At 40.2% G+C, this 24962-nt stretch overlaps 1 protein-coding gene across 1 annotated transcript in view; it reads left to right on the forward strand.

The window, feature by feature from the left end:
* Positions 1-2357: 2357 nt before the first annotated feature.
* The window catches only part of SYNE1 (spectrin repeat containing nuclear envelope protein 1), a 334503-nt gene continuing 311898 nt past the window's right edge, over positions 2358-24962 (forward strand). Inside the window, exons 1-2 of the mRNA XM_075203581.1 lie at positions 2358-2632; positions 14566-14627. Of these exons, the coding sequence (XP_075059682.1) occupies positions 2554-2632; positions 14566-14627 (141 nt within the window). The 5' untranslated portion in view covers positions 2358-2553. The remainder of the gene's footprint in view (positions 2633-14565; positions 14628-24962) is intronic.

Genomic DNA, 24962 nt, shown 5'->3' on the forward strand with positions numbered 1-24962 from the left:
TTCTCACCCCCTGAGTGGCATCCTCCTGTCTCTTCTCACCCCCTGAGTGGCATCCTCCTGTCTCTTCTCACCCCCTGACTGGCATCCTCCTGTCTCGTCTCTTACCCCCTGACTGGCATCCTCCTGTCTCTTCTCACCCCCTGACTGGCATCCTCCTGTCTCTTCTCACCCCCTGAGTGGCATCCTCCTGTCTTTTCTCACCCCCTGAGTGGCATCCTCCTGTCTCTTCTCACCCTCTGACTGGCATCCTCCTGTCTCTTCTCACCCCCTGACTGGCATCCTCCTGTCTCTTCTTACCCCCTGACTGGCATCCTCCTGTCTCTTCTCACCCCCTGACTGGCATTGTCCTGTCTCTTCTCACCCCCTGACTGGCATCCTCCTGTCTCTTCTCACCCCCTGACTGGCATCCCCCTGTCTCTTCTCACCCCCTGACTGGCATCCTCCTGTCTCTTCTCATCCCCTGACTGGCATCCCCCTGTCTCTTCTCACCCCCTGACTGGCACCCCCCTGTCTCTTCTCACCCCCTGACTGGCATCCTCCTGTCTCTTCTCACCCTCTGACTGGCATCCTCCTGTCTCTTCTCACCCCCTGACTGGCATCCTCCTGTCTCTTCTCACCCCCTGACTGGCATCCTCCTGTCTCGTCTCTTACCCCCTGACTGGCATCCCCCTGTCTCTTCTCACCCCCTGACTGGCATCCCCCTGTCTCTTCTCACCCCCTGACTGGCATCCCCCTGTCTCTTCTCACCCCCTGACTGGCATCCCCCTGTCTCTTCTCACCCCCTGACTGGCATCCACCTGTCTCTTCTCACCCCCTGACTGGCATCCTCCTGTCTCTTCTCACCACGTGACTGGCATCCTCCTGTATCTTATCCCCACCCCCCATCCTGTGAGTGGCATCCTTTCACTTCTTCCCCTCCTGTGTGGCATCACTTCTCCCCATTTTCTATGTGACATGCTCCCCCCCCCTTTAGTGTACTCACCTTCATGTCTGTACTCGTTTCTGCTGTCTTCTGCCTTTTTCTGCTTTCTTCTGCTGTCCGCTCCTCAGACAGCTTGTAGGACCCGGCCAGGACATTTGCAGCGCTGCGCGCGGCACATTTCCTCTGGTGGCTGGTTCCTGGGGAGGAGCCAGCTACCAGGAAGCCTGTCAGTGACAGGCTGTACGACACTGACTGCCCTGGACACGATCATGTGAGTATACAAATACTCACATGATCGCTGCATAGGGGACCGGACTGGCCCAACTGACCATCGGCCCTTCTGGCAAATGCCAGAATTGTCAGATGGCCAGTCCGGCCCTGGGTGGAACTCTTAAGTCCAGATAGAGTGCCTTTGTAGAATGTTGCTTAGGCAACATGATGTGACCTTCTCAACTGTTGTGGGGGATTGCAAGTCCCAGCATATTACCACCAAGGCAATACTGGGAGGGACTGGCAGTTACATTACAGGTTTAGTGGGACAGCATTCCAATAGTGGTTCCCTCAGCAATCTCTCTGTAAGGAATGCTTCTGTTTATTCTCTGGCTCTACTTACATCAATTACAATAAACACAATCCCTTTGTTATCAAAATCCATAATGGTGATCTCTAATCTGCTCACTGCACACCGACCCCTCTCTGTACGCTCGCTAGCCCTCAAATCACTATATATATATATATATATATATATATATGTGTGTGTGTGTGTATATATATATATATATATATATATATATATATGTGTGTGTGTGTGTGTGTGTGTATATATATATATATATATATATATATATATATATGTATATATATGTATATATATATATATATATATATTATATATATATACCACATACACACACATATTTATGTGTGTGTGTATATATATATATATATATATATATGTTCATATTATATATATATATATATAGATACCATATACACACACACATACATGTATGTGTGTATGTATATATATATATATATATATATATATATATATATATATATATATATATATATATATATATACATATACCATATACCATATACACACACACACATGTATGTGTGTGTAAAATAGATACATTTAATTTAATCTTGTGTAGTGACATTTCTGTATATAAGAATGATGCTGTCTATTTGATTGGCACAGCAAAGAGTCAATATTTACTTCGATCTGTGACATGTCCTTTTCATACGCTACAAACATCATCTTCTGTGTGGATAAAACTGCTTGCTTCAGCATATCAGCTTGTTTTCCTTGGGCTGTCCTGAGCACAGGATAGATTAACTAGGTTGCTGACATCACAGGTTCCACTGAACTGATTGGCTGTCCTTTGGGAAGATGGAATTGCACATCAGGAAGACAGAATGATGGCAGGGGATACAGCAGAGATCACTCTTGCAAAACAGCTGGCTATGTGTAACAGCATGCTCCGGGATGGATTGTTTTGATGTCTTGGAACTGTATGGAAAGCTGGATATACTGTATCCAACATGCTCTGCTGGGTTAATGGCTTTTAGCTAACAAGTTAAACAAAACTGCTTACAGATTACTAGGTCAGAAGAGAACAAATATGGCTTTGTATAAAGAAGTTGGTACCCGGAAGGTTACCTCAATTAATTTGGTTACTGGATTTTATCAGTATCTACGGGGTAAGTCAGCATGATCCTCCTATGGATTGTTATTATTTCCTACAGTATTTGTGCCCAGTGTTTTGGAGTAGTTTTCTGTGGAGTAACCTGTATAACAGTATATGTTATAGGCCATGTCTTCTATGTGGTATTTCCATGTGTTTAAAATAACTTGCTATTAATATTTGCGAGGTATGTGACATTTAAATTAGATGTGTAATTGCAATATTTTGTGGAAATGGGATTTAATCTAAACTGTTCCATATAATCTCAATTTTTCTTTATATTGCTGCAGTATTGATTATATGTAATGCAGATTTAGTTTAACAAAACAAGAAAATCTGTGATTTTTTTTTTCACATTTAGTTTATAGGTTGGTGTATGATTATAAAATTGTGTTATCAGCACTAGACTGTAGTCATTGTTATGATACATTTAAATCTAGTTGTCTTTGAATTATGGTTATTGCTCAGGGGTAGTAATGTGTATAACTAGTGAATGCAAAATACACAGAGGTATGATGAACTTCTATAAATAATGTGTTTCTTAAGTAACTGTAATGCAGCTCAAAACGTGACAAAACGCATTTACTTTTATATTTGATTTATCATGTATTTGGTGGGTGGATGGGATTAGAAAATATACAGTTTAGGGAAGAAACAAAAAAACACTTCTATATTAATAGGTTTGTATACTGGGGCCAGTAAGAAAATCAGTATTTACTCTTGGGATATCATTGTGAAATAAAGATATTTGTGTTTGCATTTGTTTACACAGTTTGTTTGGTATTGTACATTTTATAACAAATGTATTTGTTTTTGTTGCCAGCCCTTAGAAGATATGCAAATAGCTAGAGATGCTCGGGCTCGGTTTTCAGAAAACCAAGCCCACCGGAACTTAGGGGATCCGAGTAGACACGCGAGCCAGCTCGGTACTTTCGCGCATCCTCGGATCTTAATAGAGGCAAAACATCATCATTGCGTTGTCGGATCTCGCAAGTTTTGGATTCTATAAGTACCTCCCTCCCCAGGAGATCCAGCGCCATTGCTCACACAGAAACAGGGGTAGCAGTGTTCTTGTCACTCTCCACTCTCCAGTGACATTGCTCAATGCCATTGCTCACACAGAAACAGGAGGGGTAGCAGTGTTCTTGTCACTTGACAAAAATTTACTGGAAATGACTGGAAATTAATGTTATTGAGGTTAATAATAATGTAGGGATACAAAAAGAGCAATATTATGTGATTTTAGAAAAAAATAGGGATTTAAGAAAACCAATACAGATCCAAAACCAAAACACACGAGGGTGGTTTTGCCAAAACAAAAACCAAAACACAAAGTTAATTCAGATCCAAAAACCAAAACCAAAACACGGGGGGGTTAGTGAACACCTCTACAAATAACAGCATATTTAGATAAATAATGTTACAAGATGTCCCCATTTTGCAGCTCCCTTGCACAGCAAGTCCTATACTTGAATAGTACTAGTAACCTATGTATGTTTTCAAGGCCAGTTTTACTGCTGCTCATCCATTGCTCCAATTTCAGTCTGCTCCTTTTTCCTCCTGGCCTCCTTGGCAATCAAGTGACTAGCAGCCTCAGGTGCTAGAGGATGCTGGGTATATCGTGTTGTGCACTGCTGAGTATGACAGTCTTGCCATTGCTGAGGGTAATTTTCACTGTTTAGTATATTTTGTATATAAATATTTTTTTTTATGTAATATTCATTATTTTATTTATTTATTCACTTACTAGCTTATGATAATGAAATAGATTCTGGGATATTGATGTAATGGCTTGAAATGGTTTATAGCCAACAAAGTATTGAAATGTATAACTTTTGTCCTCAGTACTATGTATCAGAGTTTGGTAATCTTAGCTTAAGACTTATTAAAGGCATTTCTGATGCTTGCTAGAGACCTCGTAGAGGTGCGAGAGATGTTTTCTGTTCCCAAATTTGAGCACAGAAAAACATTGCATGAGGTATTCAAACAATAAAGCATTTTATAAATTGATTTTCCTCTGTTATTGCCACCCTGAGACACCAGCTTTCTCCGGAGATAGGTCTTTTGGCTATTTAATAAATAGACTCCTTAGAGTTGAGCTAGCATTCACTTCCCTCCCAACTTTATATCTCTCTGCTCATTTGAAGTTTGCCTCCTGCAGCTCAACATGGTTTTTACAATATTGCACCGTCTATCTGTATTTACACATAACTCATGACATTAATCAAACTAGCAAGTCATTTAAAGAGGAAGGTTTGGGTGGCAGTGTTCTCTCTCTAAGCAGCACATGATTATCACCTTACCAAACCTGCTTATGCTGTGTATACGCTAATGAAATAATGTGTATCTATGATAATATATGTTTGTGTGATAATGTTTAACAATATGCGATTCTAAAAAGAAAATATTTAAAACACACAAACACACACGTATGAATCAATAAATGGTGACAACCAAAAATAAAGAAACTGATAGTGTGTTTAAAATGAAAGTACCATTATCTGAATGCAGAGTGTGCAGTTGACATCCGTTCAATAGGGCTTTCTCTGTTCTGTAATTAACCTTTAACACTTTGTTGCACAGCGTGTTGAGAAGCAGGAAGTATTATGTGTCAAACCTTTTAAATATGTTTTTTAATCTCTTTGTCTTTGTGTGATAGAGTTTTTCATGATGTGTGTGTGTATATATATATATATATATATATATATATATATATTTATTTAAATAACTATCAATTATTTATAAAGCAATTTCTCTGCTTAGAGGCTCATTAATATTTAATTGGGAAAATACTCGCTGCTGCAAAGAAAGTCTTTGTAGAAAGGAAGCTGAACAGAGAGCTGTGTTACCGCATCCATATTTCCATCAATGTTATCTATCTGCTGCTCTTTCCTGTTGTGAGGACAGGATGGGGACATTTCTATTGTAATTATTAATGAGATCACAGCAGTGTATGTGTATGTATGTATATATATATATATATATATATATATATATATATATATATATATATTTATGTATATGCACACTATATGGACAAAAGTATTCGGACACTTGTCCATTACACCAACAGAGGCTGTAGTAACATTGTGTTCAGATACATATACTTTGATATGGAGTTGGTCCCCCTTTTGCAGCGATAATGGCCTCCACTCTTCTTGGAAGGCTTTCCACAGGATGTTGGAGTGTTTCTGTGGAACTTTGTGCCCATTCATTCTGTAGAGCATTTATGAGGTCAGGCACTGATGTTGGATGAGAAGGCCTGGCTCGCAATCTCCATTCCAGTTCATCCCAAAGGTATTCAATGGGGTTGAGTTCAGGGCTCTGTGTGGGCCAGTCAAGTTCTTCCACATCGAACTCACCAAACCATGTCTTTGTAGTCCTTTGTAGTCCTTGCTTTGTGCACTGGTCCACAGTCATATTGGAATAAAAAGTGCCTTCCCCATACTGTTGCCATAAAGTTGGAAGCAAAGCATTGTCCAAAATGACTTGGTATGCTGAAGATTGCCCTTCACTGGAGATAAGGCAGCTTGCCCAAACGATTAAAAATAGCCCCATACCATTATCCCTCCTCCACCAAACTTCACAGTTGGCATAATGCAGCCAGGCAGGTAGCTTTCTCTCTGCATCATTATTATTATTATTATTATTATTATTATTATTATCATTATAATTGTAGATTTGTAACTCGCCACAGTGTTCCGCAGCGCCGTACAGTAGGGAAAACAGTATATACATAAAACAGGGACATACAAGGTACACAAAATAAATGCAGACATGAAAACAAAGGGTATGAAGGACCTTGTGACTTAAAGTGAAGATTTTGGCAGTTGTGAGAATGCAATAGTGAATTAGTGAATAGTAATTATCGAGGATAATGTCACCTCTAAGAAAAGAGATGGGTTTTCAAATGCGCACCTATAGATTTGAAGGATGTGGGAAAGTCTGACTGAGCGTGGTAGGAAATTACATAAGTGGAAAGCAGAACAGGAGAAGTCTTGCAGGTGGGAGTAAGAGGTGGTTACCAGAGATGAGACAAGGCGAATGTCAGAGGTAGCTCTAAGAGGGCAGGAGGGAGAGTATTTTGATATGAGATTTGAGATGTATGTATGAGCAGTGTTGTTGAGGGCTTTGTAGGTAAGTGTGAGTAATTTGTATTTGCTTCTGGAGGAAACAGGGAGCTAGTGTAGGGATTTGCAAAGTTTTGCAGCAGATGTGGTGCAGTGAGAGAGGAAGATCAGTCTTGCAGCAACATTTAGAATGGATTGAAGTGTGGATATATGGATGTCAGGAATGCCAGATAACAGGAGGTTGCAATAGTCAAGACAGGAGATGATGATAGAATAGATAAGAGTTTTGGTAGCATGTTGAGTAAGAAAAGGGCATATTCTGGCAAAGTTTTTAAGGTGGAGTCAACAGGACTGGGAGAGAGTGTGGATGTGAAGAATAAAGTAGAGGGTGGAGTCAATTGTGACACTAAGGCAGCGGTCTTGGGAGACTGAGGAAATTGTGTTGTTATTGACAGTGAGGGAGATTTGAGGGCAGGTGGTATCTTTGGCAGGAGAAAAGATAATAAGCTCTGTTTTGGACATGTTGAGCTTTAGGTAGCGTTGAGACATTCATGTGGAGATAGCAGAAAGACAGTTGGTTACACAAGATGGTACAGAAGGAGAGCGGTGAGGTGAAAAAATATCGATTTGAGTGTCATCAGCATAGATGTGGTATTGGAGGCCAAATGAGTGAATTAGTGCCCCAAGAGATGAGATATATAATGTAAATAATAGTAAATAAAGTAAAGAACTAGTAACAGAGCCTTGTGGGACCCCAACAGATTAGTGGGAGTGGAGGGGAGGATGTGCCAGAGGTAGAAACACTAAAGGAACGGTTCGATAGGTAAGAAGTGACCCACAAAAGAACTGTGTCACAAAGGCCAATAGAGTGAAGGGGGTGTAGGAGAAAGAGGGTGATCAACAGTGTCAAAAGCAGCAGAGAGGTCCAGGAGAATGAGTATGGAGAAAAATTAGATTTTGCAGCAAGTAAATCATTGTTCAATTTTGTAAGAGTAGTTTCAGTAGAATGTTGTGGGCAGAAGCCTGATTGCAGAGAGTTAAGAATGGAGTAAGAGGAGAGAACATAAGTGAGGCACTAATAGCTCAAGTAGTTTGGAGGCAAAGGTGAGGAGAGAAATAGGGCGGTAGTTGGATAGAGAGACTGGATCGAGAGATGGTTTCTGTAGAATAGGTGAGATGAGCGCATATTTGAAGGAGGATAGAAATGTGCCAGTGGAGATAGACAGGTTGAATAGGTGATTTAGAGGTGGGCATGCAGTTTAGGAGAGGGAGTGGAGAAATTTTGAGGGAATAGGTTTGAGTGGACAGGTTGTAAGGTGAGATGATAAAATGAGTGCAGAGACTACTGGAGAGAATGAATTAAGGGTGGATTGGGGAGTGTAGGTAAAAGGGGAGTGAGTGGAATTTGGCATGAGGAAATATCTCATTGAATGGTGTCAATTTTGTCTTTGAATAAGTGGCAAAATCATGGACAGTGAGGAAGGAAGGAGGAGGAGGTGCAGGTGGCCAGAGAGGTGAGTTGAAGGTGGCAAAGAGGCAATGTGGGTTAGAAGATTGGGTGGATATTAGAGATTTGAAAAATGTTTGTTTGGCAATTGAAAGGGTAGTGCTGTAAGATGAAAGGATGAATTTATAGTGGAGGAATTCGGTATGGGAATGAGATTTCCTCGAGTGGTGCTCTGCAGTGCGGGAGCACATTTGCAGGTAGCTGGGGTTTGAATCATCTGAGACTATATGTAGTAGCTGGAGCTGCATTGTCTAAGGCTGAAGTTAGTGTTTTGTTATAGAAAGATGAAGCCTGATTAGGACAGGACAATGAAGTCATTGGAGAATAGAGTTGTTTTAGTGAAAATGAAAAGTGGATTGGGTTAAGAGTATTTAGGTTTCGTTGTGTACCTGTGTATTTGGGTGCATGGGGAAGGGCATGAGGTAAGGTGAGGCTGAAACACCATTGAGCTCAGTGAGTAGCTGAACAGATGTTGAAATAGCAATGACAGTTGAGCTATGTGGGTCCCACAGCTGTATAAAGATGGTGGTTCTGTAGATCCTAAAACAGCTTTGTTTTTCGGTAAGAAGTTGATCCTCAATGCCGGTGTGACGTTTGCCAACAGTATTTAGAAATATCCGGCATCTGCCAAACCCAGACTCGCCTATCTGACTGCCAAACAGTGAAGAGTGATTCGACACTCCAGAGAGCACGTTTCCTCTGCTCCACAGTCCAGTGTTGGTGCACTTTACACCACTCCATCCAACACTTGGCATTGGTCTTGGTGATGTGAGGCTTGCATGGAGCTGCTCCTGCCGCACAGTTTTTGTGCTTACATTAATGCCAGTGTAAAGTTGGGAACTCTTCAACTATGGAATCAGCCGAGTGTTGGCGACTTTTACGTACCAGGCGCCTTAGCAGTTGTTGACCCTGCTCTGTGATTTTATGTGGCCTTCCCCTTCGTGGTTGAGTTGCTGTTGCTCCTAAATGCTTCCACTTTCTAATAATATCACTTACAGTTGACCGTGGAATTTCCAGTAGGGATAAATTTCACAAACCGTCTTATTGCAAAGGTGGCATCCTATCACAGTACCATGCTTGAAGTCACTGAGCTCTTCAGAAGGACCCATTTTGTATCACAAATGTTTGCAAATGGAGATTGCATGGCCTGGTGCTTCATTTTATACACCTCTGGCAAAGGGTATGATTAAAACACCTCAATTCAATAATTAACAGGTGTGGCCAAAGACTTTTGTCCATATAGTGCGTCTATATGTATAGCCGCACTATATGTGTATATATGTGTGTGTGTGTGTATATATATATATATATATATATATATATATATATATATATATATATATATATATATATTATATTGAGATTTTGGTTATTTGTAAGCCAAGTCAAGACCTTGAACTCTTTGTCATGTTCCTCAAACCATTCCTGAACAGTTTTTGCATTAACTTGCTGAAAGAGGCCGCTGCCATCAGGGAATACTGTTGCCATGAAGGGGTGTACTTGGTCTGCAACAAGGTTTAGGAAGGAGGTACGTGTCAAAGTAACATCCACATAAATGTCAGGACCCAAAGTTTCCCAGCAGATCATCGCCCAGAGCATCACACTACCTCCGCCGGCTTTCCCTCTTACCTAAGTGCATTCTAGTACCATTCCATCCCCAGGTAAACGACACACACACACCTGGTCATCCACATGATGTAAAAGAAAACGTTATTCATCAGACCAGGCTCACATGCCCATTGGAGGCGCTTTCGGTGGTTGACAGGGGTTAACATGGGCACTCTGACCAGTCTGTGACTACATAACGCCATACGCAGCAAGCTGCGATGCACTGTGTATTCTGACATCTGACATCTTTCTCTCGTAGCCAGCATTAATTTTTCAGTAATTTGTGCTACAGTAGCTCTTCTGTGGGATTGGACCAGAAGGGCTAGCTTTTCCTCCCCACGTGTATTAATGAGCCTTGGACGCCCATGACCCTGGCGCCAGTTCACCAGTTGTCCTTCCTTGGACCACTTTTGGTAGGTACTGACCACTGCATATCGGGAACACCCCACAAGTCCTGTCGTTTTGAGATGCTCTGACCCACTTGTCTAGCCATCACAATTTAACTTTTGTCAAAAGTCGCTCAGATCCTTACATTTGCCATTTTTTCCTTCTTTTATCACATCAGGTTCAAGAACTGACTGTTCACTTGCTGCCTAATATATCCCACCCCTTGACAGGTGCCATTGTGACAAGATAATTAATGTTATTCAGTTCACTTGTCCGTTGTTTTAATGTTGTGGCTGATCTGTGTATATGGATACAGATATATATATATATATATATATATAGATTGCCAATTCATGTGCTCATTTCAATTTTTAAGGTTTTGAGAACTTTTTTTTATTAATTAGTAAACTCATGTTAATTTATTACTGTTTTTTTGTAGTATAAATGGAGCTTTTCTTAAATACCTAGTTGTAAGAAATATAATTTTGGCTTACTTGTATCATATAGGGAATATTGGCAAAAGGGGAACGTTTTGTATATTTCCCCTTATCAAATAACTATTCCAACTGCAAAAATATACCATGACACATTCAACTACTATATGCCCCCCCCTTATCCAGCTCAGAATGCAGTGCCCCCACCCACCACCTTTTTGTTTACTTTAGCATATCTGAAGGAATGTGGGGACATCTCCTGCTCCCTTCAGTCTGGGAGTGTGGCGCTGGACAGTGACATCATAGCCCAGCGCCACTGTCACATCATTGACATGGAGGAGCGGCAGCAGACAGCTTCACAGGTGAGAAGCTGCTGGTTGCTTCTGCTCCAAGTCAGTAGCACTTCTTCCATGTGAGTCTGCCACCAGGGTGTTAAGAACACTGGACAAGTAACATTATGTCATTCATTCATTCATTCATTGTTTTAGGGGCGTTCTAACAAATGACGCCCTGGGCGACCTCCTAGATTCGTCTGATGGTAGTACCGGCCCTGTTTATATAAATACCATATATGTATGCTTTACGCATTGCTTAGGTGTGGTTATTGCATCCAGAAACTAGACTATGCAGTATGTATTGTGACTGCAAAGGATAAATAATGCAGTGTCATTAATACATTAATCATATGTAAATAACGCATTTTGAATTTGCAGGGTTTTTGTCGTGTTTTGTTTGAAATTGTTGGAAAAAAAATAAAGTTTTATTCTTTAACTAATACATCATTTCAGTGGTGTATTTTTCACACACAATGGATGACACTGAGAAATAGCACACAGATAGTATAAAGATACTTGTCCTGTTTTTATGGTGATACCACAAATGGGTCCTTTATTGTCTGAGTATGTTACAGGGCCCATGAATAGAGCCATGTAGTTTGACAGAATCAAACATTTAGACATGGTCAGGGGTGTACTATATTAATATCAGTGTTTGAAAACGTTTCATAGTCCTTTTTAACATACCTGGCACCTTTTCTGTGGGCGATGTTGTCCTCTTGTGGGGAATATTGAGTCAGCCTGGCTGGTTCATCAGGGAGTGCACATGGTTGTGGATTTTGAAATATTAGGGAATATAGTATCTGTTACTGGTAGTCCATATATGCCAGATTTGCCTGAATTTTATGTTAGATATAAAAATTGTATAGTGCCATTTACACCAAATATATGGTCATTTTTTAAACTAGGCCTTTAAATTTCTCATGGCCAGCTATGGCTTCATCGTTTGGTCATCCAAGTCCATGTATTTATATTATATATATTTTGAAAATATTTTGTATTCAGATTTTTTTAAATATAACAATTTAAAGGTGAAGAGGGGGTATAGAATAAGAAAAGGCAAAAGTTAGACAATGGGTATCTTAGTGAATCAGTAACATAGCTCATGGTACAAGACAGTAGAAAAAGTCCAGTAGTACAGTTAAAACTGTTATTGAATATAAAACATAATAGCACTCTTAAAAATGTAATGAATCGTTTGTATGGGAGGGTATAAAGGGACATGTTAGTAAGTGGTTATAGAGTGTGGTGCTGGGGAACCTAGATCGACTCTGGTATCTCACTCATCTAGTAGATCTCTGTGTGGGATAAAAAGCTGAGCCTCATAGTAGTCAGTTCATTCAGAATGGATTTTAATAGGGTAATCGTCTAATATGCTTGTTATATATTCACAACAGTATATCTGCCAGGCCTTGTTGATCACTGCTGGTATGGCAGGTACTTCAGATTGTTTCCAATTAGCGGCAACCACACAATTTAAGAATATGGCCTACTAATGCAGCTGTACATTTAGGAGTGTCTGGGAATGGTGTAGAAGGGTATATGAAGGACAATCTGGAAGTGATGTTCCATATTGCACCATGGATTTCTTGCCAAAAAGTCACAATTTTGGGACAGCTACACCATGTATAAATGAAAGAGCCAGCTTGACCACAATTTCTCCAAAAAGCCCTCAATGTCGTGGGGTAGGTCTTTTGGAGTTTTTGGATCTCTGAAAGCTCTGGGACAAATTGCATGGAGGTATCGTTTAAAAATGTTATGTTGTTCTCAGTTCAAGCTTCAAAGGATGTATGATCTCGTCCAGGGGGAAGACTCTAATAAATTCAGAAAGCTAGAGTGATCTCTCTGTATTTTTTAATACCTTACCTTTACTGATAAAACTCAACTCTGGCCCTTCAACCTGAATAAAAGAGACAGCATACAAACGACTTTATACTATAGGTGGTATTTTACACAGGTTAAACTTAACAAAATGTTAAGTTGCTCCAATCCATCATACTGTAGGAACTATAGACATAGGGGAACCCTCTATCACATATGGTGGACTTGTCCAAACACCTATATTATGTGAGACAAAGTGGATAGTTTCCTTAACGTGTGAGGAGTTTGTATGTTCTCCCTGTGTTCGGTTCCCCCTATTCCTCCCAAAGGCCATAAACATGCTAGTAGGTTAATTGTCTCCTGGCAAAATGGAGCCGTGTGTGTATGTGTGCATGGTAGAGAATTAAGACTGTAAACTCCGGTGAGGGGGGGCAACTCATGTGAATGATTTTTTATCCTCTGTACAGCATTGCATAATATGATTGGCGCTATACAAGAAGCTCCAATCCTTTAAGATTCTTAGATCTTTCGTTTATTCAATTTCCCCAATCAAAAAAAATTCTCTAGATCATCAATAAAACTTATATACCATATACCAGCTGCAGCTAGATGAATATTTGCAGCATAATGTAAACAGTGCAATCCTCCCATTCGTTCCGCAAGCATGGAAAAAATTACTTACTATCTACAAGACGTGGTGGGGTTATTTTCCCGAGTATGGGCGCCCTGGAGTTTTCAATAAAGGTGGGAAGCCCCCCTCCCCCTCTTCTCCCTACTCCCTATCTACCTTTTCTTTATTGTAATATCTTACTCTCCATACCTAATGCTTATAATACTACATACCTTAAAGGATGTTTAACACAATTTGCTTACCCACCTGTAGCCTCCCACTCCACCTATCCCCAAAACATATACTTTATTCATTATATATGTTCACATTTAACCACAGTCTATATTATAATGTTCTGAAAACTTGGACTTTGTAACCCCGTTTCTTCTTTTTATATGTACTATTTTGTCTTGTTTCGTACTACAATGTACCAAATGTTTCCATTAAAAAAGCAAACAAAAAAACAGTACATACTAGTGACCTTGTACAATACAGACCCCCAAATCCCTGTTGGCAATACAATGAAGATCCTGCATCTCTGGTGGAAAATACATTATATACCCCACAGATCTCTGGTGAAAATAAAATGGACACCCTGGTAGCAAATACAATACATGCTGAGCTATGACACTTCACTTGACAAGTATACTACCATATATACTAAACTAACACTACAGAAATATTTCAGCACAAGATTGAAACTTGATGGGAGCCTTCTAAAGTCTCTTATAGTGAATGGATATCATGTGTTACATATACCGCACATGCAGCACTGATTCTAAAAGCAGGAAAGTGTTGCCTTTTCAAAGTAATGGAATTACTGTTGTTACTTACTCCATACATATATATATATATATATATATATATATATATATATATATATGTATATATATATATGTACGTATATATATGTATATATATGTACGTATATATATGTATATATATGTATGTATATATATATATATATGTATATATATGTATGTATATATATGTATGTATGTATATATGTATCTGTATGTGTATATATATATATATATATATATATATATATATATATATATATATATATATATATATATATGTATATATACAGAGAGAGAGAGAGAGAGAGATTTATAGGTCTTCATTGACAATACAACCTCTGGTAGTCTAATGTTATATTCTCTTTCTTCTGCAGATGAACAAGAGGCAGTTCAAAAGAGAACCTTCACAAAATGGATCAATTCACATTTGGCTAAGGTACTTTCTAATATATACAGTTATATCATTTTACCATACGACAGATACTAAGGTCAACCCATCAACTTTAATGTGATTAATAGTGACGTCAGATCATGTGTTCCTTTTTCTTATAATGAATTACATTTCAAAGCCTTATAGAAACTTTTGTTGTGGTGTTGGTGGGGATGTGGTCTATGCTAGGGATATCTGTGAATAGTTGGTTAATCTGTTGGTTGTTGTTAAGAGGCGACAAGACAGAAATAATGTATTGTAAAAGGCACCTTTTTGTTTTGCTTTTTTAAGAAGTATCTAAGGATAGTAATTGTAATCTCCTTTGTTTAATTTTCTAAAAGTTTAATACTTAATAAAAATAATGCTTTGGTATATATAGTTCCTAAGTGCAATAAGCTACATTTTTTTTTTTTTTTAAATATGTTATTATTAATATACATTTAGCATGTTGACTGATGCCATGGTTATTTATTTACATAGAACAACATATTACATAGCTCTGTACAGAATCCTGACATGGCAAAAGCGATAGGAGAACATTGATGGTACCGCCGCTGTCCATGGAAAATAGCTCCCCCATGGTGAAGCTTTGCCGGTGGCCGACAGCAAAGTCTTTTTACGGTTGACGCCTGGCAATAGCTACCGCTGACTTGGGGCTTTGTTAAATAGGGAGAAGGACTTTCTCCCTTTGTTAAATAGATCCCTTAGATCACTTTTTCAGATTGATATCATTTTACACATAATATATTATTATAATAGTTTTCTTTGTACTGTGCAGTACATTGGCAACATGTCCTTTTGTACTTCAGTGCGTCATAACATAGTCAGGTCATGTGAAATCAGTGACAATGTGGCAACTTATGTGAGTAATTATCTAATTAAACAGTATTACAGTTTTAAGTTGTGTACCCTATGCACTTCCTCTCTTCAATGGTGCTTAAGCACTCTTTTTACTCTTTTTCCTGTGTTTGTTCTGTAAAGCTCACGCAGTCTGCCCCGTGTTTGAAATGTTAAAGTCCTGAGGGTAGAATTATATTAGCAATAATGATTTTTCCATCCTATGTAATTAAATTGAGAATGTTACCAATCAGAAGTGAATTATATTATTGAATAATGGAAATGTTGTAATGGATAAATGAACTTATTGCATTTATTTTATAAGCGGGATGAATAAATGTAATTGACGAAATGCAAAATATCAAACTAAAACACTGCAACTGGTACTCAAAATGCTGTTTACAGTCTCTTGTGAAGATGAGAAGAAAGAGTTAATGATCACAGATGACATGTGTCTTATTTGTGTATGATGGATGGTAGATTTTTTATTTACAGATTAACATCAGTTTATTATGCTTATTTGTGTGTTCATCACAGAGAGAGTTTACACATTAACCTTTATATCTACATCTAAAAGAAGCTTGTGTATAAACATTTTACACTTTTTCCATCTGTTCTACTTTTTACTAGAAAGTTGGGGAATCGTTATATAAAGCAGTATAGCAACTCTGCAAGAGAATTTGAAATATGCACCAGCTATGAGCAAGTGGTCTCTGGGTCTCCTCCTATACTTATTTTTGGATCCATGTTTTGCCTCCTGTTGAACTTCAGTGGAGAAGTGCAATTCTATGTGTAGTCCAAGCAATGCAATAAATATGCAATAAATATGACACACTCATGGCCAAAAATAATAAATAATAATAAAAACAGTCCTGGGGCAAATGTATCAAGTTGTGTTTTTTTCAGCGATTTCAAATTGCTGCAGATCACTCGATCACTGGTGATATTATGCGCAAAGTCGCCATATGTATTAACCTGCGAATTTGACATTCCAAAATACAGTCACCAGCAATGTGTGTCGATATTAAAACATCAATAACAACACAAACTCGCCATAAAATTTCCAGATGAAGACACCATTTAATGTACATATTTGTACCCATGTGCATGCTGCTACTTGTAGTGCCACAATTGTGTACTTTAGGTGTACCCATCTGGAAATATTAAGTGTTGCCACATGAGTAAAAAATTACTATTGCCCCATTGGGAATTAAATAGTATGCCACTATAGTAAAAAAAAAAAAGAACTCCTTACATATAATCATCAATGAAATGTGCCCCCCTAATGTCTTCATAAAATAATTTGGCCGCGTATGATAATAAATAATAATTTTTACCTCATCTAAACAAGAAATCATGATTATCCACATAATAAAACTTGTATTGTGCCCCCTGTTATGTTAACATTGGTCAGCAGTGAAAAGCTGATGTGTTTGGTAATCTCGCCTATCCAAAGCAGCGCATTGATTCTGGCGATTTTCACAGTAATCTCGGGCGAGTTTGCAAAATTGCAGCTTCATACCTAGGGTAACTTGTATTCGTAGAATGGGCAAAAGTAGGGACGGCAATTTGTAGAGTTGCAATTTTGGTTATATCACTTTACTGGCAATTTACTATTAACGCGCACTTTCATACATAGGAAGGTTCAAACTCATCCGAGAAAATCGCTGAAAAAGTCAAATCGCAGCTTGATACATTTTTCTCCTAATGTTCCCTCACTGTCATGATTATTATGATTATATTATATTATTATTATGATTATTTTTAAGAGCGAAAAAGAAAAGGTGAAACGCGCGTTGGCCGAGTGACCATGTGTTACATGCTGCTGCTAACATGAATTCCTTTATGAGAAAATAAACAATTTGACGGCTCACTTTTCACAAACAAGGGACGATACAGATATAGCAGTTGTACTATCATGATAGGGGACAGTAAGAGGGCACTATACAGATAAAGAAGGAGAGACTGATTACTTGAAGTGGCCATACATCTTGTTGCCAACATGGCTGGAGACAAACATTATACCAGGATCTGAATCGACCCTAATAAAATTACTCATATGCCAGTCGATAGGTCTTAGGGGACAGATCTAACAAATGCACATTGAAGATGAGTGGTTCTTAATTTTGACCATAGTGGGTTCATTCCATAGATATGAATGAATGTTAAAAGGATATAATGACTGGTGCAATACACACAGAAATAAAGATCCAGATCTAACAGTTACGGCTGTGTACAATGTACACGCAGGGGCGGGCAGGGGGGCATCGGGCCGCTCAGCGTAACCACTGTTTGTGCCAGCCGGCCGCCCCCCGTGCATGCAGGCGATTCATTTTTCCAGCGGCACACATGACATGCGATGCGGCCGCATCACATGACACGCGATGCAGCCACGACGGAGCCGCATCGCGTGTCATGTGATGCGGCCGCCTGTGAAATGTGCCAGCCCGCCCCTGTGTACACGTATACATATGTGTATGATATAACAGTGCAACTTGTCACAAAAGTACACTTTGTGCATAATCCCTGTCGAGCATTTTTAGTGCTCCAAGTGCAGCATGTCCCAATGATCTTTATCTATTAGCATAAATTGTTTAATTAAGAGCGGTTATACGTTATTGTCAAACATAATATACATGATTAAATTAATAGCAATAGATCCCAATGCCCTTATCATAGTATCACTCATTTCTCTGTACTAGAGGCACAAATTCAAGTGGATTCAGTTGGTCCTAATATTTAAGGTCAATGCAATAAGTACCAATGATCTCATAAATCACTAATAGGAGTTAGTTAAAACACTCCACCTTATCTTACTGGATCTGGGCACAATATATAGCCACATACTATATGGCTGACTTATCTTAAAACTATGATCTGATTATTTGTATGAGTGATTATCAATTGCCCTCATTTCTCATAAGTTTGGAATGAGTTTATTATTAGAATAACTCTGGCGTTTGACGAAGAAAGTAACACATGAATTAGCTGATATGTAATCACTGCGTTTATTCCATACATTTTTGGGCTAGATATTAATCATTGTGATAGCATCAATATATCTTCTCATATTGATGTCAGATAATAAGAGAATTTTGTCAACTATAATGATAGTACTGTAGTATATCAGAGCATACAACTGCACAGTATTTAACTGATGGAAATAAGAGCCCCAGACAGTAGCTTTTCGAAACATAAATATAACTAAATTTATGTTTGGTACTTTTGAACAATTGTTCGAGATGACTGATTGATAATAATATATAAATGACTATTCCGAGTATAAGGACTAATCGATACAGTAGTAAAGGATTTCTTTTTGTTGTTGGCTTTTACACATTTTAACTAATCACTAATTCTACCTTTTTGTGTATTCTCACTTTATTTTATAATATTTCGCCAAACTCTACATATATGTGTACCACTATTTTAATTAGTATCAATAAAGTAATATTTTTTAATTTGATACAATAATCTGGACAATTGATAGAAGGGTGCCCCCAATAAATGAGAATCTTTTTCTTCTTTTTGAGATATTATTTAGTGACGTAAGACTGCAAAAGTCAGATTGTTATTTAGCTCTAGCTAAGGAAAATAACAGAAAAACATAATTGTTAACAATGTGTAAAATATCCACACATATCATAAAGTCAAATGGGCAAAAGGGAAGGATATACACTATATGGACAAAAGTATTTGGCCACACCTGTTAATTATTGAATTGAGTTGTTTCAATCTGACCCGTTGCGAAAGGCAGGGCCGGACTGGGACTAAAAATCAGCCCTGGCATTTCAAGCATAAAGGCCCATCTCTGTTGATGAGCATGAAAAAACTGTGTGCCGCCAAGGGCGTGGCCACATTATGTTGGGGGCGTGGTCAACATGGGGCATTGATACATACATTATAATAAAACTTTACATTTATCAGGCCCTCCCTATCATGCCAGCCCCCCACCCCAGAAACACATTACAACACCACCAGTCCACTGTACTTATCTATGCTTCTGATGCTGCTGACATCCATCACAGTGGGAACTTCCTGTAGAGTGAGCAGGGAAGCTCTTAGTCTCACAAGATTAATAAATCTCATGAGACTTAGAGCTCCTCGGCTTGCTCTGCAGGCTGTGTCCTATCCAGGGACTGGGAGTAGCTATCCGCTCCCTCCTGCTAACCAGAGCTGGATTTAGGCTCAGGGGGCCCTAGGCACTTAAGACAGGGGGGCTCCTATGATGTAATATGCTTATTAGACATATTTTCAACAAATACATAGGCAATACTGTTGAGCACTACTTTTAGGTGCACACAGTTCTGCCTTCACAAGCAGTACAATGTGAAGTAGGATATACCTCCCAACTGTCCTTGCAGTTAGACCAAATCCTGACTAAGCGGGACAGTCACCCACCAAATTCAGGACAGTTGGCAGACTGTCCTGGTCTCTCCTACCTGTCTTGTCATTGTCACCACTTGTGGCTGCTGGTGTCTTTAGATCAGTTGCTGCTTGTCTGGATCCTGGAATGTTGGGGGCCCTATTTGAAAAAAAAAATGGGTACATGAAATGTAGAAAACTCCAACCAACACCGGTGTTAACTCAATATAGCACCCACGTTATAAAATTAGGACTCTCTCCAGCCCCAACATTAAAATAATAGTATTCCCATTTAATAAATAATTCTATTTCCCTCCTTCCAAACAACCTCAGGAATAAATTAAATAGCATTTATGTTTAATAAAAATAACCATTTCCCACAACCATCCCAGGCATTAAAAAATTCATAATCACATTTAATAAATAGACCTCATTTTCCCCAAACAGCCCCACATTCACTTAATAGCACACATTATAGTCATATACTGTCCCCCACACACATTGGCCATTTTTATTTTCCCCCTCCTACAGCCATTGCCCCCCCTGCACACATTTAATGCCCCTTGCCCCCCTGCACACATTTAATGCCCCTTTCCCCTGCACACATTTAATGCCCCTTCCCCCCCTGCACACATTTAATGCCCCTTCCCCCTGCACACATTTAATGCCCCTTCCCCCTGCACATATATTCAATTTCTTCCCCCCCCAGCACAAATATTTGATTTCTCTCCCCCCCTGCACATATATTTGATTTCTCTCCCCCCCCCTGCACATATATTTGATTTCTCTCCCCCCATCACATATATTTGATTTATCCCCCCTGCACATATATTTGATTTCTCTCCCCCCCCTGCACAAATATTTGATTTCTCTCCCCCCCTGCACATATATTTGATTTCTCTCCGTCCCCCCTGCACATATATTTGATTTCTCTCCCCCCCATCACATATATTTGATTTCTCCCCCCCCTGCACATATATTTGATTTCTCTCCCCCCCCCTGCACAAATATTTGATTTCTCTCCTCCCCTGCACATATATTTGATTTCTCCCCCCCGCACATATATTTGATTTCTCTCCGTCCCCCCTGCACATATATTTGATTTCTCTCCCCCATCACATATATTTGATTTATCCCCCCCTGCACATATATTTGATTTCTCTCCCCCCTCTGCACAAATATTTGATTTCTCTCCCCCCCCTGCACATATATTTGATTTCTCTCCGTCCCCCCTGCACATATATTTGATTTCTCTCCCCCCATCACATATATTTGATTTCTCCCCCCCTGCACATATATTTGATTTCTCTCCCCCAACTGCACAAATATTTGATTTCTCTCCCCCCCCTGCACATATATTTGATTTCTCCCCCCCGCACATATATTTGATTTCTCTCCGTCCCCCCTGCACATATATTTGATTTCTCTCCCCCATCACATATATTTGATTTATCCCCCCCTGCACATATATTTGATTTCTCTCCCCCCCTGCACAAATATTTGATTTCTCTCCCCCCCCTGCACATATATTTGATTTCTCTCCGTCCCCCCTGCACATATACTTGATTTCTCTCCCCCCCTGCACAAATATTTGATTTCTCTCCCCCCCTTGTACATATATTTGATTTCTCTCCCCCCCCCGCACAAATATTTGATTTCTCTCTCCCCCCCCCCGCACATCTATTTGATTTCTCGTCCCCCCCCCTGCACATATATTTGATTTCTCTCCCCCCCCCTGCACATATATTTGATTTCTCCCCCCCGCACATATATTTGATTTCTCTCCGTCCCCCCTGCACATATATTTGATTTCTCTCCCCCCCCTGCACATATATTTGATTTCTCTCCGTCCCCCCTGCACATATATTTGATTTCTTTCCCCCCCCTGCACATATATTTGATTTCTCTCCATCCCCCCTGCACATATATTTGATTTCTCTCCATCCCCCCTGCACATATATTTGATTTCTCTCCCCCCCATCACATATATTTGATTTCTCCCCCCCCCCTTGCACATATATTTGATTTCTCTCCCCCCCCTGCACAAATATTTGATTTCTCCCCCCCCCTGCACATATATTTGATTTCTCCCCCCGCACATATATTTGATTTCTCTCCGTCCCCCCTGCACATATATTTGATTTCTCTCCCCCCCCTGCACAAATATTTGATTTCTCTCCCCCCCTTGTACATATATTTGATTTCTCTCCCCCCCCGCACAAATATTTGATTTCTCTCCCCCCCCCCGCACATATATTTGATTTCTCGTCTCCCCCCCCTGCACATATATTTGATTTCTCTCCCCCCCCTGCACATATATTTGATTTCTCCCCCCCGCACATATATTTGATTTCTCTCCGTCTCCCCTGCACATCTATTTGATTTCTCTCCCCCCCCTGCACATATATTCGATTTCTCTCCCCCCCCTGCACATATATTTGATTTCTCCCCCCCCGCACATTTATTTGATTTCTCTCCGTCTCCCCTGCACATCTATTTGATTTCTCGGTCCCCCTCCCCTGCACATATATTTGATTTCTCTCCCCCCCCTGCACAAATATTTGATTTCTCTCCCCCCCCTGCACATATATTTGATTTCTCCCCCCCGCACATATATTTGATTTCTCTCCCCCCATCACATATATTTGATTTCTCCCCCCCCCTGCACATATATTTGATTTCTCTCCCCCCCCTGCACAAATATTTGATTTCTCTCCCCCCTGCACATATATTTGATTTCTCCCCCCCGCACATATATTTGATTTCTTTCCGTCCCCCTGCACATATATTTGATTTCTCTCCCCCCCCTGCACAAATATTTGATTTCTCTCCCCCCCTTGTACATATATTTGATTTCTCTCCCCCCCCGCACAAATATTTGATTTCTCTCCCCCCCCGCACATCTATTTGATTTCTCGTCCCCCCCCTGCACATATATTTGATTTCTCTCCCCCCCCTGCACATATATTGATTTCTCCCCCCCGCACATATATTTGATTTCTCTCCGTCCCCCCTGCACATATATTTGATTTCTCTCCCCCCCCTGCACATATATTTGATTTCTCTCCGTCCCCCCTGCACATATATTTGATTTCTTTCCCCCCCCCTGCACATATATTGATTTCTCTCCGTGCCCCCTGCACATATATTTGATTTCTCTCCCCCCATCACATATATTTGATTTCTCCCCCCCCCTGCACATATATTTGATTTCTCTCCCCCCCTGCACAAATATTTGATTTCTCCCCCCCCTGCACATATATTTGATTTCTCCCCCCCGCACATATATTTGATTTCTCTCCGTCCCCCCTGCACATATATTTGATTTCTCTCCCCCCCTGCACAAATATTTGATTTCTCTCCCCCCCTTGAACATATATTTGATTTCTCTCCCCCCCCGCACAAATATTTGATTTCTCTCCCCCCCCGCACATATATTTGATTTCTCGTCTCCCCCCCCCTGCACATATATTTGATTTCTATCCCCCCCCTGCACATATATTTGATTTCTCCCCCCCCGCACATATATTTGATTTCTCTCCGTCTCCCCTGAACATCTATTTGATTTCTCTCCCCCCCCTGCACATATATTCGATTTCTCTCCCCCTCCTGCACATATATTTGATTTCTCCCCCCCCCGCACATTTATTTGATTTCTCTCCGTCTCCCCTGCACATCTATTTGATTTCTCGTCCCCCCCCCTGCACATATATTTGATTTCTCTCCCCCCCCTGCACAAATATTTGATTTCTCTCCCCCCCCTGCACATATATTTGATTTCTCCCCCCCGCACATATATTTGATTTATCTCCGTCCCCCCTGCACATATATTTGATTTCTCTCCCCCCCCTGCACATATATTTGATTTCTCTCCGTCCCCCCTGCACATATATTTGATTTCTCTCCCCCATCACATATATTTGATTTCTCCCCCCCCCTGCACATATATTTGATTTCTCTCCCCCCCCTGCACATATATTGTATTTCTCTCCGTCCCCCCTGCACATATATTTGATTTCTCTCCCCCATCACATATATTTGATTTCTCCCCCCCTGCACATATATTTGATTTCTCTCCCCCCCCTGCACAAATATTTGATTTCTCTCCCCCCCTGCACATATATTTGATTTCTCTCCGTCCCCCCTGCACATATATTTGATTTCTCTCCCCCCATCACATATATTTGATTTCTCCCCCCCCTGCACATATATTTGATTTCTCTCCCCCCCCTGCACAAATATTTGATTTCTCTCCCCCCCCTGCACATATATTTGATTTCTCCCCCCCGCACATATATTTGATTTCTCTCCGTCCCCCCTGCACATATATTTGATTTCTCTCCCCCCATCACATATATTTGATTTATCCCCCCCCCCTGCACATATATTTGATTTCTCTCCCCCCCCCTGCACAAATATTTGATTTCTCTCCCCCCCCTGCACATATATTTGATTTCTCTCCGTCCCCCCTGCACATATATTTGATTTCTCTCCCCCCCATCACATATATTTGATTTCTCCCCCCCCTGCACATATATTTGATTTCTCTCCCCCCCCCTGCACAAATATTTGATTTCTCTCCCCCCCCTGCACATATATTTGATTTCTCCCCCCGCACATATATTTGATTTCTCTCCGTCCCCCCTGCACATATATTTGATTTCTCTCTTCCCCCTGCACAAATATTTGATTTCTCTCCCCCACTTGTACATATATTTGATTTCTCTCCCCCCCCCGCACAAATGTTTGATTTCTCTCCCCCCCCCGCACATATATTTGATTTCTCGTCTCCCCCCCCTGCACATATATTTGATTTCTCTCCCCCCCTGCACATATATTTGATTTCTATCCCCCCCCTGCACATATATTTGATTTCTCCCCCCCGCACATATATTTGATTTCTCTCCGTCTCCCCTGCACATCTATTTGATTTCTCTCCCCCCCCCCTGCACATATATTCGATTTCTCTCCCCCTCCTGCACATATATTTGATTTCTCCCCCCCCCGCACATTTATTTGATTTCTCTCCGTCTCCCCTGCACATCTATTTGATTTCTCGTCCCCCCCCCTGCACATATATTTGATTTCTCTCCCCCCCTGCACAAATATTTGATTTCTCTCCCCCCCCTGCACATATAT

The sequence above is a fragment of the Mixophyes fleayi genome, chromosome 3 (genome assembly GCF_038048845.1).
Source record: "Mixophyes fleayi isolate aMixFle1 chromosome 3, aMixFle1.hap1, whole genome shotgun sequence".
NCBI lineage: Eukaryota > Metazoa > Chordata > Amphibia > Anura > Limnodynastidae > Mixophyes > Mixophyes fleayi.